Source organism: Oryx dammah, unplaced genomic scaffold (genome assembly GCF_014754425.2).
Source record: "Oryx dammah isolate SB20612 unplaced genomic scaffold, SCBI_Odam_1.1 HiC_scaffold_27, whole genome shotgun sequence".
Taxonomy (NCBI): Eukaryota; Metazoa; Chordata; class Mammalia; order Artiodactyla; family Bovidae; genus Oryx; species Oryx dammah.
The window spans coordinates 104,623,271-104,643,789 of NW_024070211.1; the positions used below are offsets into that span (position 1 = coordinate 104,623,271).

Genomic DNA, 20,519 nt, shown 5'->3' on the forward strand with positions numbered 1-20,519 from the left:
TAATTACCCTCTAATGGTCTAAAAGAGTTAAAGAAATTACTTCAAGAGGGGTAATTTTTCCTGTAGTGTAGCTTACATCATAAGTTTCAGCCACCTGAACTTTCTGAGAGGCAAGTAGAAGAATGGAGGAGATGAATGGAACAATAAACAAGAATATCTTGTGAACTTATAAAGAACCATGGCTACTAAGAAATTTGAAAAAAAGAACAAAAAAGCAAAAAAAAAAAGACTGAGAAATAAATCAAAATTGTCATTATGAATAGAGACAGAGGCAAAACATGGTTCCCTTTTTTTAATTTTAAAGAATAATTCACAATAAGTTACCTGTAAAGTAGAAATGGTTTTCAAATGATTTTTCAAAATCAAATTAACACTAATTAACATACAACTCTTCAGGAGTATTTCTTTTGCACAAAGAGAGGCTAATTTTGTTCTGAAGAAACCTCCAAATAGAACTGCTCTCTGATTTCTTTTTGGTTTAGATTCTTCTGTTGGTGCCGTAAAGGTTCACTTCCTTGAGAGCTGAAACCAACCACATTTATTGGTGTGTTTCTAGAGTCTGCAATGGAAGCCAACAGCTTTGAAATTAGCCCACTGACGTCAACAGTGTCTTTTTCAGCAAGTGTCAGTGTTACCTAATGATGAATAAACCAGCTTTTAATCCCCATTTGGCTCCTGCCTGCTTCTTTCATTTAATGTCATTCCTGTTGGCTACAGATAAAACTCTGATTAATATTATCAATAAGGGACAACTAGAACAATAGTGAACTTAATTCCTATTGTGAAAGAACTTTCTCTTGACTAAGAAAAAAGATAATTACAGCAAGCTGAAATGAAAAAAAATAATAATAATGAGCTTTAGGGTCAGACAGACTTGGATTTAAATTTTACCTTTATGATATACTAGCAGGCTGACTCTCAGCAGATTAGTTAATGACATTGGTCTCAGTTTTCTCTGCTGTAGAACAGAGACAGTATTAACTCTATTTTATATATCTGACTTCTCTAGTGGTCCAGTGGTTAAGAATCCACCTTCCAGTGCAGGGGACTTGGGTTTAATCCCTGGCTGGGGACCTAAGATTCCACAAGCCACAGGGCAACTAAGCCCATGCACCACAACTAAGACCTCATGCAGCACACTAAATAAGCATTTTTTTAAAGGGCTAAGAGAAAGTGAATAAAAGTGTGGTATATAGTGGACAAACCAGGTTAGATGGGGCTCCTTCCACTCTTTTTCCCTTTGCTCATGTTCTTGCCACTAAAGTAATAATACATGTCTTAGTCTGGGTGTAAGGACCTGCAAATACATGAAATGAAATGTTTGCCATGGTATTCATACTCTTGTAGAAAATGAAGGGACTATGAGAAAGGTAAGTGATTCTTATTTTAAATAAGTGAATGATTAATCTTGATAACAGACGATATATCTGTAACTGGTTTTGATAATGATGAAAAAGATGACAGGTTTATTTATGCTTTAGATATTCACAGTAAATATTTGGTATTCTCTCCCACCCACCATACTCCAAACAATTTTCTGCATAACCTGGTCTGCCAAATTAGTGCAACTTCCAGCTGCCGAAAGCCACTCAAGTTCAGGGTACTTGGAGTTGCTCACCTCATTCCAGGGTTTATTCCTTAGCTCTAGTGTCAATTTCCCAAGCTAAGCTGAGGAGCTGCTCTGTAGTGATAAAACTTTGCTACAGTGGTATGGAGACTATCACCAATGGAAGATAATTAAACATTTGAATAAAAAAGGGCACCCATTGAACCTTAAGATATTTGACATCTAAAATGGATAGAGAGGCAAATTGCCTGATTATTTAATCACCACTTGGATAACATCTTAGACTAATCACTTGAGAGGAAAAAAAGTATAACATTAACTTAAAATTTTTTAAGATTCTATCTATATAGCTATGTACAAATAAATTAAGAGTTATTCTTATTTTTTTGTAATATACTTTTCTGATTATAGAAAGCATTTTATTTTGTCCATGTTCCAAAAGTAAAATGTTTTTCTTTTGTATTTCACCATGGGGAAACACTATGAAAGAATATTTATGCATTTCATCATCAGCATCGTTAAATATATAAATAAGGACAGGAACATTTAAGTTCATTTCTTGAACTCTTAACACTACCTTTTCATAGAGAGATAGAAGCTATCTTATCTTGCTACATTAGGAAACTGAAAATTCCACTTTCAGGAATTATTTGGAGGTCCTATGTTTTATTTCAATAAGGTGATATGGCCTTGCACATATTATAAAATCTTCAGGTGTGTGTATGTGTGTGTGTGTTGAACAGTCTTTGGAAGCAATGGAAAATTAATCTTTACCAAACTGAAGATGCAGTAACTTCACTGAATGCACAAATAACTGGCAGAGGTAATTGATTCCCAGTTTTGCAGGGGGTTGGGAGGGCTAAAGAAATATTTAGCAAAGTAATATAAAATCTTATTTTAGTCCTTTTTTTTACACAGAAATCTTTTCCCAAAACTTTCAATTAAGTGCTGATACAGGTAGTTTTTCTCCCCCCAACCCCAATCTCTCTGCTGTTTTTCATGGCACAGTGCAAGCCTCACAAACAATGGAATAACTTTCCTAAAGAGGAAAATGTATTTTAAATAAAATGCTTGAATTTATACTTAAATCTGCAGGCAAATTAATAATCAAGTGTTAAACTTGGACATCCAAATAAACTCAGTGGATGGGACACATGAACTTAACTTCTTGTCTCAGACCTCACTAGAATGATACTAAAGGAATTTAAACGGAAGACAAATCACCAGGGGAGGGGATCGTGGAAGAAGAGACATCACTAAGAGAAGACATTTTGAAAAAAAGGGAAGTGGATGCTTACAATGTCACTCATAACTGCTGAGAACAACACCGAGGGAGCTGACGATGTGAGAGAGCTGATTCTCTTTGCTAAAGGCCTGTGTGTGCAGGACTCAGACACACCAGGAAGCTGCTCAGAATGCGCTAGCAAAAGGACAAAACAAAGAAAAGAGAGAGACTTGAGAAACTGAATGTAGGGTGTCCAACACAAAACAGAGGTGAAAGGGAGTCCTAGAAAGACGGTGGGACAGCAAACTGAGAAATCACTCTATCTAGAAAAGAGAGAGGACAAAGGTTCTGAAAGGGGGTCTCTAGTAAAAATAACAAGACTGACAGATGGTCTTATTCGTTTGAGCATTTGGAAAATGAATAACAAAATTAAGCAAAATCAAAAGCTAAACGAGGAAAAAATATCTTTAAAAGACATCTCACAAAGGACTCATTAACTCCAAAATATACAAAGAACATGTAAAACTCAACAATAAGAACACAAACAATCCAATTTAAAAATGGCCGAAGATCCCCTGATCCCCTAACAGACACCTCATCGAAGAACATATCTTGAGAGCAAATAGGTGTATGCAAAGATGCTCCAAACCATATGTCACCAGGGAAATGCCAATTAAAACAACACTGAGATACCACTGTTTCCCTTACAAGAAAAAACAAAAGTACATCTATTAGTCTGGCCAGAATCTAGAACACTGACACCTCCAATGGTGAGAATGCAGCAACAGGAACTCTCATTCATTGTCAGTGGAAATGCAAACTTGTACAGCTACTTTGGGAGACAGTTTGATGGTGTCTAACAGAACTAAACACATTCTTACCATAGGATCCAGCAATCACATCGCTTAGTATTTACCCAAGGAATTTGAAAACATATTCCACACACAAACCTGCCACACCAATACAATACAGCTTTATTCCTAATTGCCAAACATGGAAACAACCAAGATAATCCTTCAGTAGGTTGATGGATAAACTCTGGTATATCCAGATGATAGAATATTACTCAGTACGAGAAAGAGATGAGCTATCAAGCCACGAATTAACATGAACAAACCTTACATACATATTACTTGAGCAAGAAGCCATTTTGAAAAGGCTACTTAGTCTATGACTTCAACTGTAGTTGAAAAGGCAACTGGAAAAGGCAAAACAATAGAGACAGTAAAAAGATCAGCAGTTCCATGGTTAGGGGTGGAGGAAAGGGGCGAATAGAGGAAACACACAGGAATTTTGGGGAAGTGAAATACACTGCATATTTATATAATGATGACTACATGTCATCATACATTAGTCCAGACCTACAGAATGTGCAATACCAAGAGTGAACTCTAATGTAAACTATGGATTTTGGGTAATGATGATGTACTAACCTAGATTCATCAATTGTGACCCATGTACCATCTTAGTAGAGGGTGTTGGTAATGGGCGAGGCTATGCATGTATGAAAGTAGAGGGTTTGTCAGGAATCTCTGTACCTTCCTCTTAACTTTGTTGTAACCTAAAAACTGCTTAAAAAAAAATTTTTTTTTAAAGCTAAACTGAACACCCAACAAAACATGATTCAAAACAGAACCAAAAGCAAGTCTTGATTCTAGAAAAAAAATACAAGAAAAATCAGATCAGTTCAGTTCAGTTGCTCAGTCATGTCTGACTCTTTGTGATCCCATGAATCGCAGCCCGCCAGGCCTCCCTGTCCATCACCAACTCCCGGAGTTCACCCAAACTCATGTCCATCGAGTCAGTGATGCCATCCAGCCATTTCATTTTCTGTTGTCCCCTTCTCCTCCTGCCCTCAATCCCTCCCAGCATCAGGGTCTTTTCCAATGAGTCAACTCTTCACATGAGGTAGCCAGAGTGCTGGAGTTTCAGCTTCAGCATCAGTCCTTCCAATGAACACCCAGGACTGATCTCCTTTAGATTTCATGGCTGCAATCCCCATCTACAGTGATTTTGGAGCCCCGAAAAATAAAGTCAGCCACTGTTTCCCCATCTATTTGCCATGAAGTGATGGGACCAGATGCCATGATCTTCGTTTTCTGAATGTTGAGCTTTAAGCCAACTTTTTCACTCTCCTCTTTGACTTTCAACAGAAGGCTTTTTAGTTCCTCTTCACTTTATGCCACAAGGGTGGTGTCATCTGCGTATCTGAGGTTATTGATATTTCTCCTGGCAATCTTGATTCCAGCTTGTGCTTCTTCCAGCCCAGCATTTCTCATGATGTACTCTGCATATAAGTTAAATAAGCAGGGTGACAATATACAGCTTTGACATACTCCTTTTCCTATTTGGAAACAATCTGTTGTTCCATGTCCAGTTCTAACTGTTGCTTCCTGACCTGTATACAGGTTTCTCAAGAGGCAGGTAAGGTGATCTGGTATTCCCATCTCTTTCAGAATTTTCCACAGTTTCTTGTGATCCACACAGTCAAAGGCTTTGGCATAGTCAATAAAGCAGAAATAGATATTTTTCTGGAACTCTCTTGCTTTTTCAATGATCCAGCAAATGTTGGCAATTTGATCTTTGGTTCCTCTGCCTTTTCTAAAACCAGCTTGAACATCTGGAAGTTCATGGTTCACGTATTGCTGAAGCCTGGCTTGGAGAATTTTGAGCATTACTTTATTAGCGTGTGAGTGAAGTGAAGTCGCTCAGTAGTGCCTGACTCTTTGGGACCCCATGATAGTAGCCTGCACCAAGCTCCTCCGTCCATGGGATTTTCAAGGCAAGCGTACTGGAGTGGGTTGCCATTTCCTTCTCCAGGGAATCTTCCCAACCCAGGGATTGAACCCATGTCTCTCACATTGTAGACAGATGCTTTACTGTCCGAGCCACCAGGGAAGTGAGATGAGTGCAATTGTGTGGTAGTTTGAGCATTCTTTGGCATTACCTTTCTTTGGAATGAAAACTGACGTTTTCCAGTCCTGTGGCCACTGCTGAGTCTTCCAAATTTGCTGGCATATTGAGTGCAGCACTTTCACAGCATCATCTTTCAGGGTTTGAAACAGCTCAACTGGAATTCCATCTCCTCCATTAGCTCTGTTTGTAGAGATGCTTTCTAAGGCCCACTTGACTTCAGATTCCAGGATGTCTGGCTCTAGATGAGTGATCACACCATCGTGATTATCTTGGTCATGAAGATTGTTTGTACAGTTCTTCTGTGTATTCTTGCCACCTCTTCTTAATATCTTCTGCTTCTGTTATGTCCATACCATTTCTGTCCTTTATCGAGCCCATCTTTGCATGAAATATTCCCTTGATATCTCTAATTTTCTTGAAGAGATCTCTAGTCTTTCCCATTCTGCTGTTTTCCTCTATTTCTTTGCACTGATCACTGAGGAAGGCTTTCTTATCGCTCCTTTCTATTCTTCGGAACTCTGCATTCAGATGCTTATATCTTTCCTTTTCTCCTTTGTTTTTCTCTTCTCTTCTTTACACAGCTATTTGTAAGGCCTCCCCAGACAGCCATTTTGCTTTTTTGCATTTCTTTTCCATGGGGATGGTCTTGATTCCTGTCTCCTCTACAATGTCATGAACCTCTGTCCATAGTTCATCTTCACATCATGGCAACATAATGAAGGCTTATTATAAGGTTCAGATTGTTTAAGGAGCAGTGCTTCTAGTGTTGTAACATATTTTAATACTAACAGAAATAGAGACTCACTTGTAGCAGTTTGTAAATACTTTTACAAGAATGACTGTTTATCTTAGTCTGAAAAATCCAGACAGATGTTAGAAAATATTCAGAAGCCTTTTCTTTCTGTTTGCCATGGGGGGTGGTTTGGGGGTGGGGGGTAGATTCATTTTGCAAAATTATCTCTGTTTGGATTCTTGGATTCAAGCTTTGCACCCTATTTTAAAAGACACACTTGTCCTTATCTTTACAGCAGCTGAGGAATAATAAGGTAAAGCAGTAGACAGCAAGCCCTACCAAATACATCTCTAGTCTTCAAAAACTGGAGAAAACAAGCTGCAGAGGCATGCTTCTGATCACCAGAACATCAGACCTCCAGTCAGGAGGGTAGGACGTCACATGTTGTACCTGGAAGAACCCTTTTCAGCTAAACACAGGCACCTTCCAAGTCATACAATCTCAGCAGAGCCTGCGTTTTTAAGAGAGCCTGACATATTAACCTCTTCAACCAGGCACATCCGGGAGTTAAGTGCTCTGGCTGGCACACAAACAAAGGCTCCATGTTTCCTGTCACACCACAAGCTATTAGTGACATAAGCAGTTCTGACCACTTCCCCAGCTCTGCATCAGCCGACAGCACTTTGCCATTTCCTCGCTCCCAAGCTTGCTTTTCTTCTGAGTCAGTCCTATAGGCAACTGCAGTCTGCATGAACACATACAGCTATTCAGGAGCATTCTTCCCGGGAATCACTTGAAACATCAAAACTTATTCTTTTGTTTTTAAATGCAAGTGTTCAAGGTTTCCATTAAAATAAATGTAATTTCAGATGTGTGAGCTCCAGATTATGACATCTGACCTTTGAACAATGCAAAGCTTGAGGGCACTGACCCTCAAAACAATCAAAAATCCAGGTATAACTTATAGTTAGTTGATCCTCCCTATCTGAGTTCTGTATTCTTGGATTCGACCAATTGTGATCCTTATTATTTCCTACTGAAAGAACTTTGTATATAAATGGACCCAAGCAATTCAAACCTATGTTGTTCAAGGGTCAACTGTGTTTACCTCTGGGGTTCTACCTGGGGTTCTACATGGGTCATACCTCTCTTCACCTTATTGTTATGTGCTGTCTCTATACAATCTTGTATCTATACAATCTCCCTATACTCCAGACTTGCATTTCCAAAACTTCTTCTTCCTTCCTCTCCACCCCAACGGTTACTCAAAATTGATATTAAAAAACAAACAAACAAAAAAAAACTTCTGTGTTTTTCCAGACTTGTTTCCTTTTTTATCCTGGTTAACAGCTTAAAAGAAGCTGGGGTTTTTCTTCCATGTTCCCATCGGCACCCTGCTCTTAATTCTGTCCGTCTATTGAGGTTATCTTTTACGTGTTTATCCGCCCCACCGCACCACCAATAAGTTATAAGAGACCTGCAGAAAGGGACTGGGCAATACTGATCTTCACATCCCCAGCACCTAGAAAAGTGACTGACCCAGTAAGCATTTAGTAAATGGTTACTGACTGAACAGACTCTTCCATCTTCTTCTTTTGGTAGTGAGTTCTGGACCATCCGCCATTCCGGTTGTCCAAATTAAAAACCTTGGCAATACCCTCCTCTTTTCCTCCTCGTTTCTATCAGCCTTGCCTCTTATACTGTTCCAATGCCTTTTGCCTGAATGCCTTTGCTATAGATAGCCTCCTCTCAGGTCTTTATACCTGCATCTATCCTCACTTCTGCTGCAAGAGAAGTTCAGCATGGAGTCTTGCTCTGGTTACTGCCCCGCTGAAGAACTTTAACTGACCCATCATTAAAGAACAAATCCTACCTTCTCAGCACTACATGTAAAGCTTTCCTTCCATATTGGTCTCTATGATGATTTTTTTGTTCACTCTAGCCAGACTTTCAGAATCACCAAATACAGAAGCTGTACAGTGGCTGGAGCTGGGAGAACAGAGGTCAGTAGATTGGGAAAGTACTATACTTGGTAGTTTTTCAAAAGAGATGATATGGAGACATGACTATTGTTAAACCTATGATAAAATACAGGAAAAACATAAAATAAAAATAGAGTTTTTGAGAAAATTCTTGAGGGGCAACTTTATTTCATTTGATTGCTCCCCTAACCAATGGCAGTGTCCTTCCAATGGATCTCCTAATATTAGAACTTTATGTCACAAACCTAGAGGAATGGGAGATGGGGGAGGTTCCTGAGGGAGTGAACATATGGGTACCTATGGATGATTCATGTTGCTGTATGGCAGAAACCAACATAACACTTTAAAGCAATTATGCTCCGATTAAAAATAAATTAAAAAAAAAACTTTAGGTGATTATAATCATCACACCTCTGGGCAGCACTCACTTCTGCCAGCATTAGCTTCCTACCCCTCCCTCCTCTCCTTTTTTGACCCAAGTAATTGTTTTAAAGGCAGATGATCACATACTGCCTTATCTTGACATATTTCCTGCCTGCCCAGGTTGGGCTAAGGGCACTTCCTGTTTCCATTGCACAGTATAATAATTGTATTAAATATTATATTAAGATTAAATGTCTGTTCTCCCCATCCACAAACTATAAATATCTGGGGTCAGGGACAGTGCTTTCTCATCTTTGTAGCCTCAATACCTAGAAGAGTGACTGGTATCAGTTACTATATTTAATAAATGCTTATTAAGTGAAAGAACAGGCTATTCTTTTTTTGCTCTCTGGTTGTTGATCTATACCAGAGACCAGTCTAGGTCCTAACTGGAAATAACACACAGGGGGCAAGCTTCACTAAGTCAGCATTTATAAAAAACAATTGATAGTGAATAGAATGAGTTCTTAATATTGACCAGCCTAGGCTGCTCCTCCAGCTCCATTGTGACAGGGACTAGACTCATCTTCTCTGAGAATATATAGCCTTGCAGCTGTCTTTTTTTCTATTTTCATGCAAGCTCAAGTCAAACGATGGTTCTGTTTGTTGCTTCATGTTGGCATTTGGTCTGAGAACACTTAACACTAGTGCTCCAGAACTTGGAGTCAAATGGTATTTTAACAAACGAGTGAGCACATTTGACTACTATGGAAGTAGCCTTAGGAAAATTTTCTTGGCCAGAAAGTGTTTTCATATGAAATTTTTATTGTCCCAAGATCATTTTTATTATCCCATTACTTCCATCTTCTCCAAGGATCACTTTATATTATGAGTTCCGACTTTTCAAGATCTCCTGGGGTTCTCTGGCTCCATCTTTTGGCTTAATCTATAACATGTTCAATATTTCCTATGGTAAAAGATATTTTTTAGACGTCTTAATAACTTAAGCCACTGATTTGTCGGCAGATTTTCATACATTGATGTTTTTAAAAGACAAAAGATTTTGTTTTTTGACAAATTAACTTATATATTAATAAGTTAGCTTCCACTTGTATCATTTGACTGAAACTCCTACCAGTAACCTCCTACCACTTAAAGTGAACATCTATAGTTTGCGCTATGCAAAGGCTAATTTTCCTTAAGAAAATTATTTATTCATTTATCTGGCTGCCTTGAGTCTTAGTTGTGGCGTGTGGGATCTTTCATTGTGGCATGGACTCTCTAGTTATGGCTCATGAGCTTAGTTGCTCTGCAGCAGCATGTGGGATCTTAATTCCCCAGCCAGGGATCAAACCCACAGATTTTTAACCACTGGACCACCAGAGAAGTCCCAGGACTACTCTTCTCCTGGCATCATTGCCTTTATTTCCTTTGGGGTACCTTTTCCTCTACCCATAGCCTATGTGCTTTAGTTGAGCTGATCCTATCCTTAGTTTCAAGGGTAGGTACGTAACATAAACATTAGCAACTCAATACAGGGCATGATCATCATGGGTTCTCATTAGAACCAATTCACACCAATATTTGAAGTGAGGTTTGAGGTTAAAAAGAAAAAAAAACCAAATGAGAAAGCTCCTTTTCTTTTTATGGGATCCGACTTGAATAGATGTAGGCTAAGACTGCCATTGCCATCTTGTCACAAGGAGGGGAAATTCTTCAGAAACTAGAGCCAAAGTCGGAAACAAAGCTTAAAGATGAAAAAAGAAAAACTATGATTTTATCGATTGAGCTCCTAAATACAATGAAATATAACAATAGAAACAGTGTTGAACTTTATAGCTGTGTGAGGGGATAAATTCTCTTTTACTTCAACCAGTTCTATGGTTTTTCATTTGCAATAAAAAAGGCAATAATTTATGCATCATCAAAAAAGTATCAGTGGTATTTGCCAGAACAAATCATTTCCTTTTCAAATATGCACTACTCTTTTGTCTTTATGATTTTTTTCTGATCCTTCTTTAATCCCCCCTGTAATTCCTCTTACTATGGGGCTTTAATTGTGGAATTTCAGGGTTAGAATGAATAAGGGGTTAACAAAGCTAAAGTGTTTTGAGAACCTTGGAAAAGACATATTTTATATTTTATATGCATAAATACCTATTAAAAGTGTAGATACATTTTTAGGAAATTATGTTTGGAACACTGCACTATTGATTAAACTATTGTAAAAGAGATGTTTTATGAGGAGAAAATAGATGTAAATTTGGCCTGCATACTATTACTCCATCCTGAATGTAAAGAATTGAATATTAGTGAGGCACAGAATGAAGGTTTCACAATGATAATGCTTCTGATTGTAGTTTGGGCAAAAAAAAAAAAGGAAAACTGTGTTATTGCATTTTGATACTAGCACACTTTCTGGAAAGCAATTAAATTGCCTCGGCACCTCAGTTTTTAGAAGCAAAAGGTTAGAAAATACAATAAAAACTGAACATTATTTCCAAAAAGAACCAAAAGCCGTTGGACTGTGAGATATTTGAAACCATATCAAAAAGCAGAATTTATGGCCCTATGAGTTATGAGAAAGGAAATTGAATTGTGTGTTTTATTTTTAAAACACGACCACTAAAAAGGTGTTTCCATAGTAACAAGGTCAATAGCACTAGCCACTGCAGACCTTCCTCTTTTTCTGATAGCAGGTTTAAAGATCTTTTTCAAATACCACTTTAAAAGCCCTGTGAAAAAGTACAGCATTTCTGATCATTCATCTGAACAAAAATGAGGAAAAACACACACAGAGTATTGAATTTCTCATGTTTTATGGATTATAGGCATTCTAGGCTGTCACATTTTCAGAAAGAAGCCTGCCTGACTAGCTACTATGCCAGCCCCTGAACACAGGGTTTGATTAGCCTGACTGTAAATCTGGACAAACAGAAGTTGTTTGCAGTAGTATTTAAACAGAAATAAAAGGCAGCACAGTATTAAAAACACACTTCTTTAACATCTAAATATTGGAATAGTTAAGTAAATAATCCCTGTTATTAGGAAAATTTCCAAGACTCAGATAAAATATGATATTAGCACTAGAGGAAGGTTAAAATATACAGGTCACATATTGTTTATAACAGAAATAAATAGCTCTTTGGCCATAAAAAAATCAGTTCATTTAGTGCCACCAGGAAGTGTCTTCTCTTTCCTTTTTCCTTTCTATCAACATACAATGCACATATGACAGTTATTTCATCCTCTTATTTCTCCCACTAAACTGTGAGCCCCTCAGAGCAGAGAGATTTTCTCTTTGTGTTCACAACAGTATCTCACACATTGTGTATGTAGAAAAAAATGAAAAAAAAAAGTGAAGGATGAATCATGAAAAATAATGACACAACAATCACTAAAATAAATAACACAAAATCTCTGGTCTATTTTTAGAAAATAGTGTCAGTTAAAATGTGATTTTCATCTCTTCAACTTAAGAAGCTCTACATATTCATTCACAGACTCACAGTCATTAAGGAATAAACCCAATTGCATGGCCCCTACATCAATCTTCAGAATCTTTGCAAGTGAGGGTCTGGCATCAGCATTTTTTAAAGCTACTCAAGTAATTCTAATATGAAGGAGAGTTGAACATCATTGTTTTAAAATGTTCTGCTGGGGGTCAACTAATGACATTTATTTACTTTCACCTTTTAGCTACTTTTTTTTCCCCCTTCAATATTGTCCTGTAGTACTCTATTTATCAGATCTAGAAAACCTTTTATTATAACTTGATTTATTCTCTAGAATTCCTTTTCATGATAAAAGCTTCAATTAAAATAGCTGTCTTATACAATTTAACATTTTAACCAAAAATTATTATTGTATTCTGTTCGATATTGCTATTAGCCTTTTATGGCTCTGAACTCCGCTTTTGAAAGCCAGAGCTGGGTACAGTACCAATATAATAAATGTTATGGGCTTCCCTGGTGCTCAGTTGGTAACAGACCCGCCTGCAGTGCAGGAAACTGCCTGCAAAGCGTAAGATGTGGGTTTGATCCCTGGGCTGGGAAGATTCCCTGGAGGAGGAAATGACGGCCCACACCAATATCCTTGCCTGGGAAATCCCATGGACAGAGGAGCTTGGCAGGCTACAATGCATGGGGTTGCAAAAGAGTTGGACACAACTTAGTGACTAAACAGCTGCAACCACAAATAATAGATGCTAAGTGTATCTAGTAGAATTTAATATGTGCTTCTGTGTTTTATGCTTACCTTTCCAAGGCCTGTAATTCCTTTTATACTCTTATCTATCAGGAAAATTCAGATTCCTCTTTCAAAACTCCCAGATCATATTTTCCTTTCTCTGGGAAGCCTTCCGTAATTCGGACTATTAAGGACTCTCCAGCATTGCCACTGCCCCTCATTCACGCTTCCATTTTTCACTCCTAATACTGCACTGTCATTTCTTCTTCTTTTAAAATAAATCCCTTCTCCATAGTTGATCATGAACAACATGCAGTAAGCACAGCACAGCAAAACAGAAGCAACAGGCATTCAACAAGTGCTTACTAGATGAAAGAATACATGGCCACATTGAAGTGAACCAGGTACCTTTCAAAAACACTATTGCTATGGACTGAATTGTGTTGCCCACAAAATCGTATGCTGAAGCCCTATCCTCTAGTGCGATGGTGTCTGAAGACAAGGGATAGGGAGACAATTAGGTTTAGAATTAGGGTCTTTATAAGAGGAGACACCAGAGAGCTTGCTGTCTTTCTCATGGTCTGCCACTGAGGACACAGCAGGAAGGCAGGCATCTCCAAGTCAGGAAGAACCCAACAAGCTGCCAGTTTTCAGAATAGGGGGGAATAAATATCTGCTATTCAAGTTACCCAGTCTATCGTATTTTGTTCTAGCAGCCCAAAGTGACTAATACAACTATGACCTGGGACTAAGTTATTTGCTGCTGCTGCTGCTGCTGCTGCTGCTGCTGCTGCTAAGTCACTTCAGTCGTGTCTGACTCTGTGCGACCCCATAGACGGCAGCCCACCAGGCTCCCCCATCCCTGGGATTCTCCAGGCAAGAACACTGGAGTGGGTTGCCATTTCCTTCTCCAATGCATAAAAGTGAAAAGTGAAAGTGAAGTCGCTCAGTCGTGTCCGACGCATTGCGACCCCATGGACTGCAGCCTACCAGGCTCCTCAATCCCTGGGATTTTCCAGGCAAGAGTACTGGAGTGGGTTGCCATTGCCTTCTCCTAAGTTATTTGAGGAGAAGATTAATATAAATATTATGGATATTTGTACTCTTCCTTTTTATTGAAATCCTTAAAAAATAAATGCTTTTTGTAAAGACCATATGAAATAAAGTTAGTTCAGAAATTTCACACTTTTTTCAGATAAATTTAAAGCATAATTTTTGGTATTTTTCTGGTAAATTAAAAAGCCTGACATAAGCATATATAGTGGAAAATGAAGTGATTTTGCAGAACAATGATCAGTAGGAAAAAAATGTTACCTTGGAGATGTTGTTATCAATTATAGCTATTCACCAGGTTTTTTTCTTAATAGATAACATTAATTGAAGACCCAGCATGTTCCTTGTACTGTGTTAGACATTATGTCTTAAATTAATTTTGTCTTATTTAGGATAAAGAAAATATTTAAGGTATCACAGCAACTCCATAATGTATTATTTACTAATTTATTCAACAAATATTTATTCTGCATTGTAGGAACCCAATTTTGTGTTTAAAGCCAATTTAGGCTAGTTTCATTCTAGCATTCTCTTGGGACTACAGACATAAATTATCCAGTTCTCATCTGATAAATCTATTCTATAATCAAAGCATAAAAACTGTGTGGTTTAGATCAGTAGAACTTATACTTCAAATTTTACTGATAAGTAACATTTTTTAAGTTTGGGGACCCAATGCCAAGTTGCCAACATTTTATTTAGCCAAATAATATAAAAAAACAAATACTACTACCAAGTATCACTATCAGTTCACAAATGATAAAGCATTTTAATACAAGAAAAGAACATAATCTGAGTAGAGAAAAAAGTGATTTTCAAGGTGACTGTATTTCATTCAATAGAGAAAACATCCACTATATTCTTTATCATTCTCATTTCAGCCTAGACTGGTGAAAATTTTGTTAAGAACAGATTTAACTCTGGGATAGACACAGAAATTTCTACCCTCTATCATCTTCCCTCCTTCTGCTATCTACCATTGCACTACCTTGTTCCTATTTCTCACTATTCAAAATCCCTTCCTTATTTTAATCTTTTGAGCAGGTTATTAAAGTGATAAGTAAACATAATTTAATCTCATCAGCCATGCAGGGTCCAAGGGAAAATGTAGGTCTACTTTAATGTAATCGTTCTTGCATTTCATCAAATACTAAAGTTAAATGATGCTTCTGGTACTATAACTTTGTATTTCTGCATCTATAGTATATCATCTGAAAGCCTAAATGATGGGTATAAGTCAAATATCAACCAATAAAGCAAGAAAACTTACATGTGTGGACCCAGTGAAACTACCCTTGTCACTACAATTCCAAGAATCAGAGTTGTTAAAACTGTAGAAATAAGAGAGATCTGCAAAAGAAAATGTAAAGATATAGCATCAGTTTAGAATAGAGACAATTCTATTGAAAATATTAGGTGATTTACTTTTTACTTGACTAAATTTATGTAGCTTTTAGGATATAATTCTTTAGTAGTTTATTCTTACCAATTGCTGTTAATAATCTTAGGCATGTACATTTTTTATCAGATCATACTCTTAGTTTTTTTTTTCCCACAAATAGAGCAAGTACCAAATATGACTATTTCATAAAGTGCAGTTATGTTTTCACTTTTTGTCAGGTTTTTAGTGTTGACTTGTGCTTTTTTTCTATCTATAATTGCTTCTTGTTACTCTCTTTATCTTACCCTGGCCCTTCCTACACAACATCCCCCTACAGCTACCCACTCACACACATTTTGGGATGCCTCTGCTTCTTCCTTTCTGATTTCCAGCTCTATTGGTCCATTTTTCCTATGCAGTTTCTCCCTTTGATGTGTCCCAGTGGCTCAGTGGTAAAGAATCCAGTTGCAATGCAGGAGACTCAGGAGACACGGGTTCAACTCACAGCAGTATTCTTGTTGGGAAAATCCCATGGACAGAAGAGCCTGGCAGGCTACAGTTTGTGGGGTCGCAAAGTTGGACAAAGCTGCTTCCCAGGTGGCTCAGAGGTTAAAGCATCTGCCTCTAATGCAGGAAACCTGGGTTCAGTCCCTGGGTCAGGAAGATCCCCTGGAGAAGGAAATGGCACCCCACTCCAGTATTCTTGCCTGGAGAATCCCATGGACGGAGGAGCCTGGTGGGCTACAGTCCATGGGGTCGCAAAGATTTGGACACGACTGAGCAACTTAACTAACTAACTAACTAACTAAAGAGTTGGACATGACTGAGCAGCAGCAGCTGTGCTTCCAGAATCTTCTTTGCTACTTTCTCTCTCTTCTGATACTATTTCAACAGATCAAAATATAAACCGGCCTGTGTGTGTATGTGTTCTGTTCACTCATTACATTAAATTTGTGTTTCTACTCAATTTTTTATAATGAATAAACACATTTTAGAATTTTTTATCTGATAAGACAAATATAAAATTGCTTTTATTTCATTTGATTGTCATTAATCTTATTTCTTGGGTTGTTAGTTTTTAAACTAGAGCAGGTTTTATTACGAGTCCTCTGATCCACTGAGATATTAAGAAAAAAATCCCAAGGTCACACAGCAAGAAAGTGGCCGAAGGGGAATTCAGATACGCAGCCTGACTCCAGACGAGTGTTCCTACCACTCTGCTTTGCATTGGGAGATCTATTTAGATACTTCAGTATGACATTTGTAAGGGACATTTCGGGACAAAATGCTCAAATGTTATCAGTATGATAGAATATTAGCTGTCTTCTCACAAATGCCTTGCTTTTTGCTCTCAGAAGAAAACATTTATGTCTATACTGAACATAAAAAATGGGGAATAGTTCGTATATTTCAGATAATTCACCCAAAAAGTCCCTTTTAATACATTTTTATTTATTTCTGGATCCCTGTTATGTAAAGAAGACAGCATGGGCAGAAAACTGGAATATCACCCCCACTCTCAGCTCTGCGTGGAAGGAGGGGCTTCACCACTGTGTATACACACAAACATACAGTGAAAAGTAAAATTAATCAACTGTTGGATTTTTCAAAATAGACTGAAAAAATATATGACTCATTCTTTAAAAAATTTTTTTTTCCTCAGAATGCTTGGCATAATGTAGATGCAGCGCCAATAACATTTTGGGTAAAATACAAACATCTTATGAGAGTGAGGTAGAAAAATACAGCCAGATAAAGGCTAATGTATAGAGATAAGCATACGTGGTGAGTTGAATGCTTATTTGATTGGTTTTATTACAAATAAATCACCATTTTTCTTTAGCAATAAGAATCACAAATATTGGCCAGATTCTTAACCAATCAATATACTGATATTTAAATTCACTGGATAAAAAATGGGCAGAATAGACATTGTAATTAAAAAAAATAAAGTCATTTACAAAGCCAATTTACAACAAAAAAATTAACTCATTCATTCTTACTTCATTAAAGTTAATTTACTTTTAAATTGTCTAAACTATCTACAAAAAATGATAGTTTCTTTTCAGTAAATAGAGTTGGTTTAATATAGTTCTTTATATTTTCTAAATTTAAAGTGTTCTGTCTGATATCAGAATATCTGCCTTAAAAAATGAATAAGAAAGGGACCTATTCATTTCATATTCATCAAGCGTTTAACTATCAGTTCTCCCAAATAAGATAAACTATCAAACAAAGATTAATACAAGTATAAGCAAACTAAAAGAAACTAAAGATGAATACTGTAATTAAGAATTTGGTCATATAGGCAGTAGTTTTACAAAGTTAATGCAGGTAACATAGTGCATCTCTTTGCTTATTTAAAATGTAAAAATTACCTTTCCAAGCTTTGCTATATCACGATACAAGGACAAAGGCAGAGTAAAGACAACCGTGGAAAGCACAATAATGAAATGGCGACCAATAAGCAAGTTTTCAGGATCAACTGAAATACAATAATTATTATATTAGATATGAATAATACCAGTGACCCAAGTAGTCAAATATTTAATTATAAAATGACAATTACTATAAAGTGATACATAAATAACAATTTTGAATAAGTTTCATAGAACCATGAAACCTATTCATGGTTCTATGTAATAACAGCATCAAGGATTAACTTATAACTCACATAGTGTTACAGTATTTTGTATTCACATTAGTTTAGTAGCCTCCAACTCAGGCTTCCTGCTTCTGCCTTCCTTTGTCCCTTTAGAGAATATTTCCTACTGGAGATTACGTGGCTTAGAAGAGGAACTTTCAAAACAAAAAGACTCACAGTCTCTAAATTACTCAAATAGCCATGATACGGTGAAAGGATGAATGGGGAGTGGCGCTTTGGCAAATTTTGAAAAGATCTGCTAAAATGTTCACAGAGGCATTTTCATAATCAAGTCAAACAGGAAACAATCCAAATACCCCTCAACTGAATGACAGATAAACTGTTTATATCTATATAACAGAAAACTCCTCAGCAAATTAAAAAAAAGGAGTACATCACTAACAAACCCCTAAACACATTTAATATACTAAGTGAAAGAAGACAGACCCCTAAAGGCTGGCTACTCCAAGATGCCTTTTCTTTGGCATTCTGGGAAAGGCAAAAGCAGGACGAGAAGTCAGATCAGTAGTTCCCAACCACTGGAGATGAGGGAAAGTTTGACAACAAAGGGGAATGAGGAAAATTTGGGGAGATATGGACTTGTTCTGTATTTTGATTGTGGCTGTGGTTGTATGACTGGATAATTTGTCAAAACTTACAGAACTATACATGAAGAAGGGTTAGTTTTACTACATTAAATTATACTGTAATACAAATAATGGGGACAAAGGTTAGCTTGCTTATTTAAGAAATGGTGTAAAAAAATAAATAAAAAAGAAATGGTGTAGCATAAATAGTTCATGAAAAAGTGATACACAGAGAGTTGGTGATATGTAGCATTTATGTAGCATAAATAATAATATTTAAATAGCTAAATTAGAACTAAATTATACATAAAAGTGGATTAATACTTTAGAATCAGATTGGATCATAGATATCACTGGATATCTGAAGTCATCCAATTCTTCCACTTGCAAATATATACTTTCAAATTATTATGATTAATTATGAATAACTATATAAAATAAATATATTGACGTACCTCCAGGGATTCTTTGCAAAACTTTGCTCAAAGTATCTCCAGTTATTATGTTGTAACTTATCATAGCTAAAAACACAATTAAAACAACAGTCACCAATAAATCATCATATATTTCACCTTGAATATTTTGAAAGTAAACAGTTATCACTTCTCTAATAGTGGCATAAGCTTACTTTCAAATATTTACCTTGATTACAAATATGTAAGACTTTAAAAATAACTAGACAGCAGATTTGTGGGAGAATATCAATTTGCATTACAAAGATTTTCACTTTGATTCTTTTCAGAACATCTTTAAATAATAGTGAGTTTTGGTAGGCATTTAAAATGCAATTTGTTGTGTTATTAAAGTTCAGTGTCCAAATACTCTTTAGGAACACATGTATTGCTCAAAGTGAGAAAAAATAACAGAAAATTGTGAAGACTTCAAAAGCAATATTTGGGGGAAATATATTCTTAGCCTTCTGTAGAGACATAAGGAACTTGTGGTTTGAATAACAGCTTCTGTGTTATTAATTTTTAAAATGAAATCAATTCAGCCATTGGTGAATGTTAACACATTACTTATTTTAGAAGTATTGGGTGCAAACTTAAAGCAGCATGTTGGCCTTGGACATGACTTCCACAAATCCTTAGTTTTTAAAAAAAAAAATTTTAGCTTAGAAGAAATCTATTATTTCTCTCATTTACTTTTATTCCCAGATCATTCTACAGCGTTGGTCAAAAACGTTTGTTTGGGTTTTTCTATAACAGCTTATGGAAAAATCCAAATGAATTTTTTGGTCAACTTAATATCCTTCACCAAACTAGGGAATTACAAGCATTAATCCAGTGAAAATCAATCTTACTTTATTTGAATGAAATAATTAGAAAACAGACCAAAAGGAACAGAAAACAATGGAAAAATAGCTAAAAACTCAGAGTGAAAAATATTTCAACTATTAATATTCTTTAATGACTAACAACTATTAAAATTATTTTATTCAGAAATGGTTGTGTATTTATGAAAGTAATTATAATGTTCATGTTCATATTCATCCTTACCAATGAAAGGATACAAAAATTGTAGAACAGAGAGTAAGAGATATCCTGGAAAGCCAAAAGTTCTATTGACCAAAGACTGGTAAGTGTCTGTTCCAGAAAGGGCAGCTCCTTTTATCAACAGAATGAGGGAAAAATCTGTGGCAAAAATAACCATTAAAAAATGTCAGATTAGACTTAATATAAAGGTTTTCTAAAAAATATTTTGACTTAAAGAAAAATACAAGCTTTAAAGAAGAGTTCAGTGCTAAAGTGAATTACCATGGCAAGGCTTACTTTATTTTCATAAAACATTATCTTCCATGAAGCTGTACTGCTTCCAGTTATATATTTTTTAATCAAGATGCAAACAGACTTAACATATCCATGCCATGAAGTTAAAGC

At 36.4% G+C, this 20,519-nt stretch overlaps 1 protein-coding gene across 1 annotated transcript in view; it reads right to left on the minus strand.

Annotated features, from left to right (window-relative positions):
• The window catches only part of SLC38A11 (solute carrier family 38 member 11), a 63,416-nt gene that overhangs the window by 32,977 nt on the left and 9,920 nt on the right, over window positions 1-20,519 (minus strand). Inside the window, exons 4-7 of the mRNA XM_040229253.1 lie at window positions 20,139-20,273; window positions 19,095-19,160; window positions 17,787-17,893; window positions 15,298-15,377 (exon numbers count right to left, since the gene is read on the minus strand). Coding sequence (XP_040085187.1) covers window positions 15,298-15,377; window positions 17,787-17,893; window positions 19,095-19,160; window positions 20,139-20,273 — 388 coding nt within the window. The remainder of the gene's footprint in view (window positions 1-15,297; window positions 15,378-17,786; window positions 17,894-19,094; window positions 19,161-20,138; window positions 20,274-20,519) is intronic.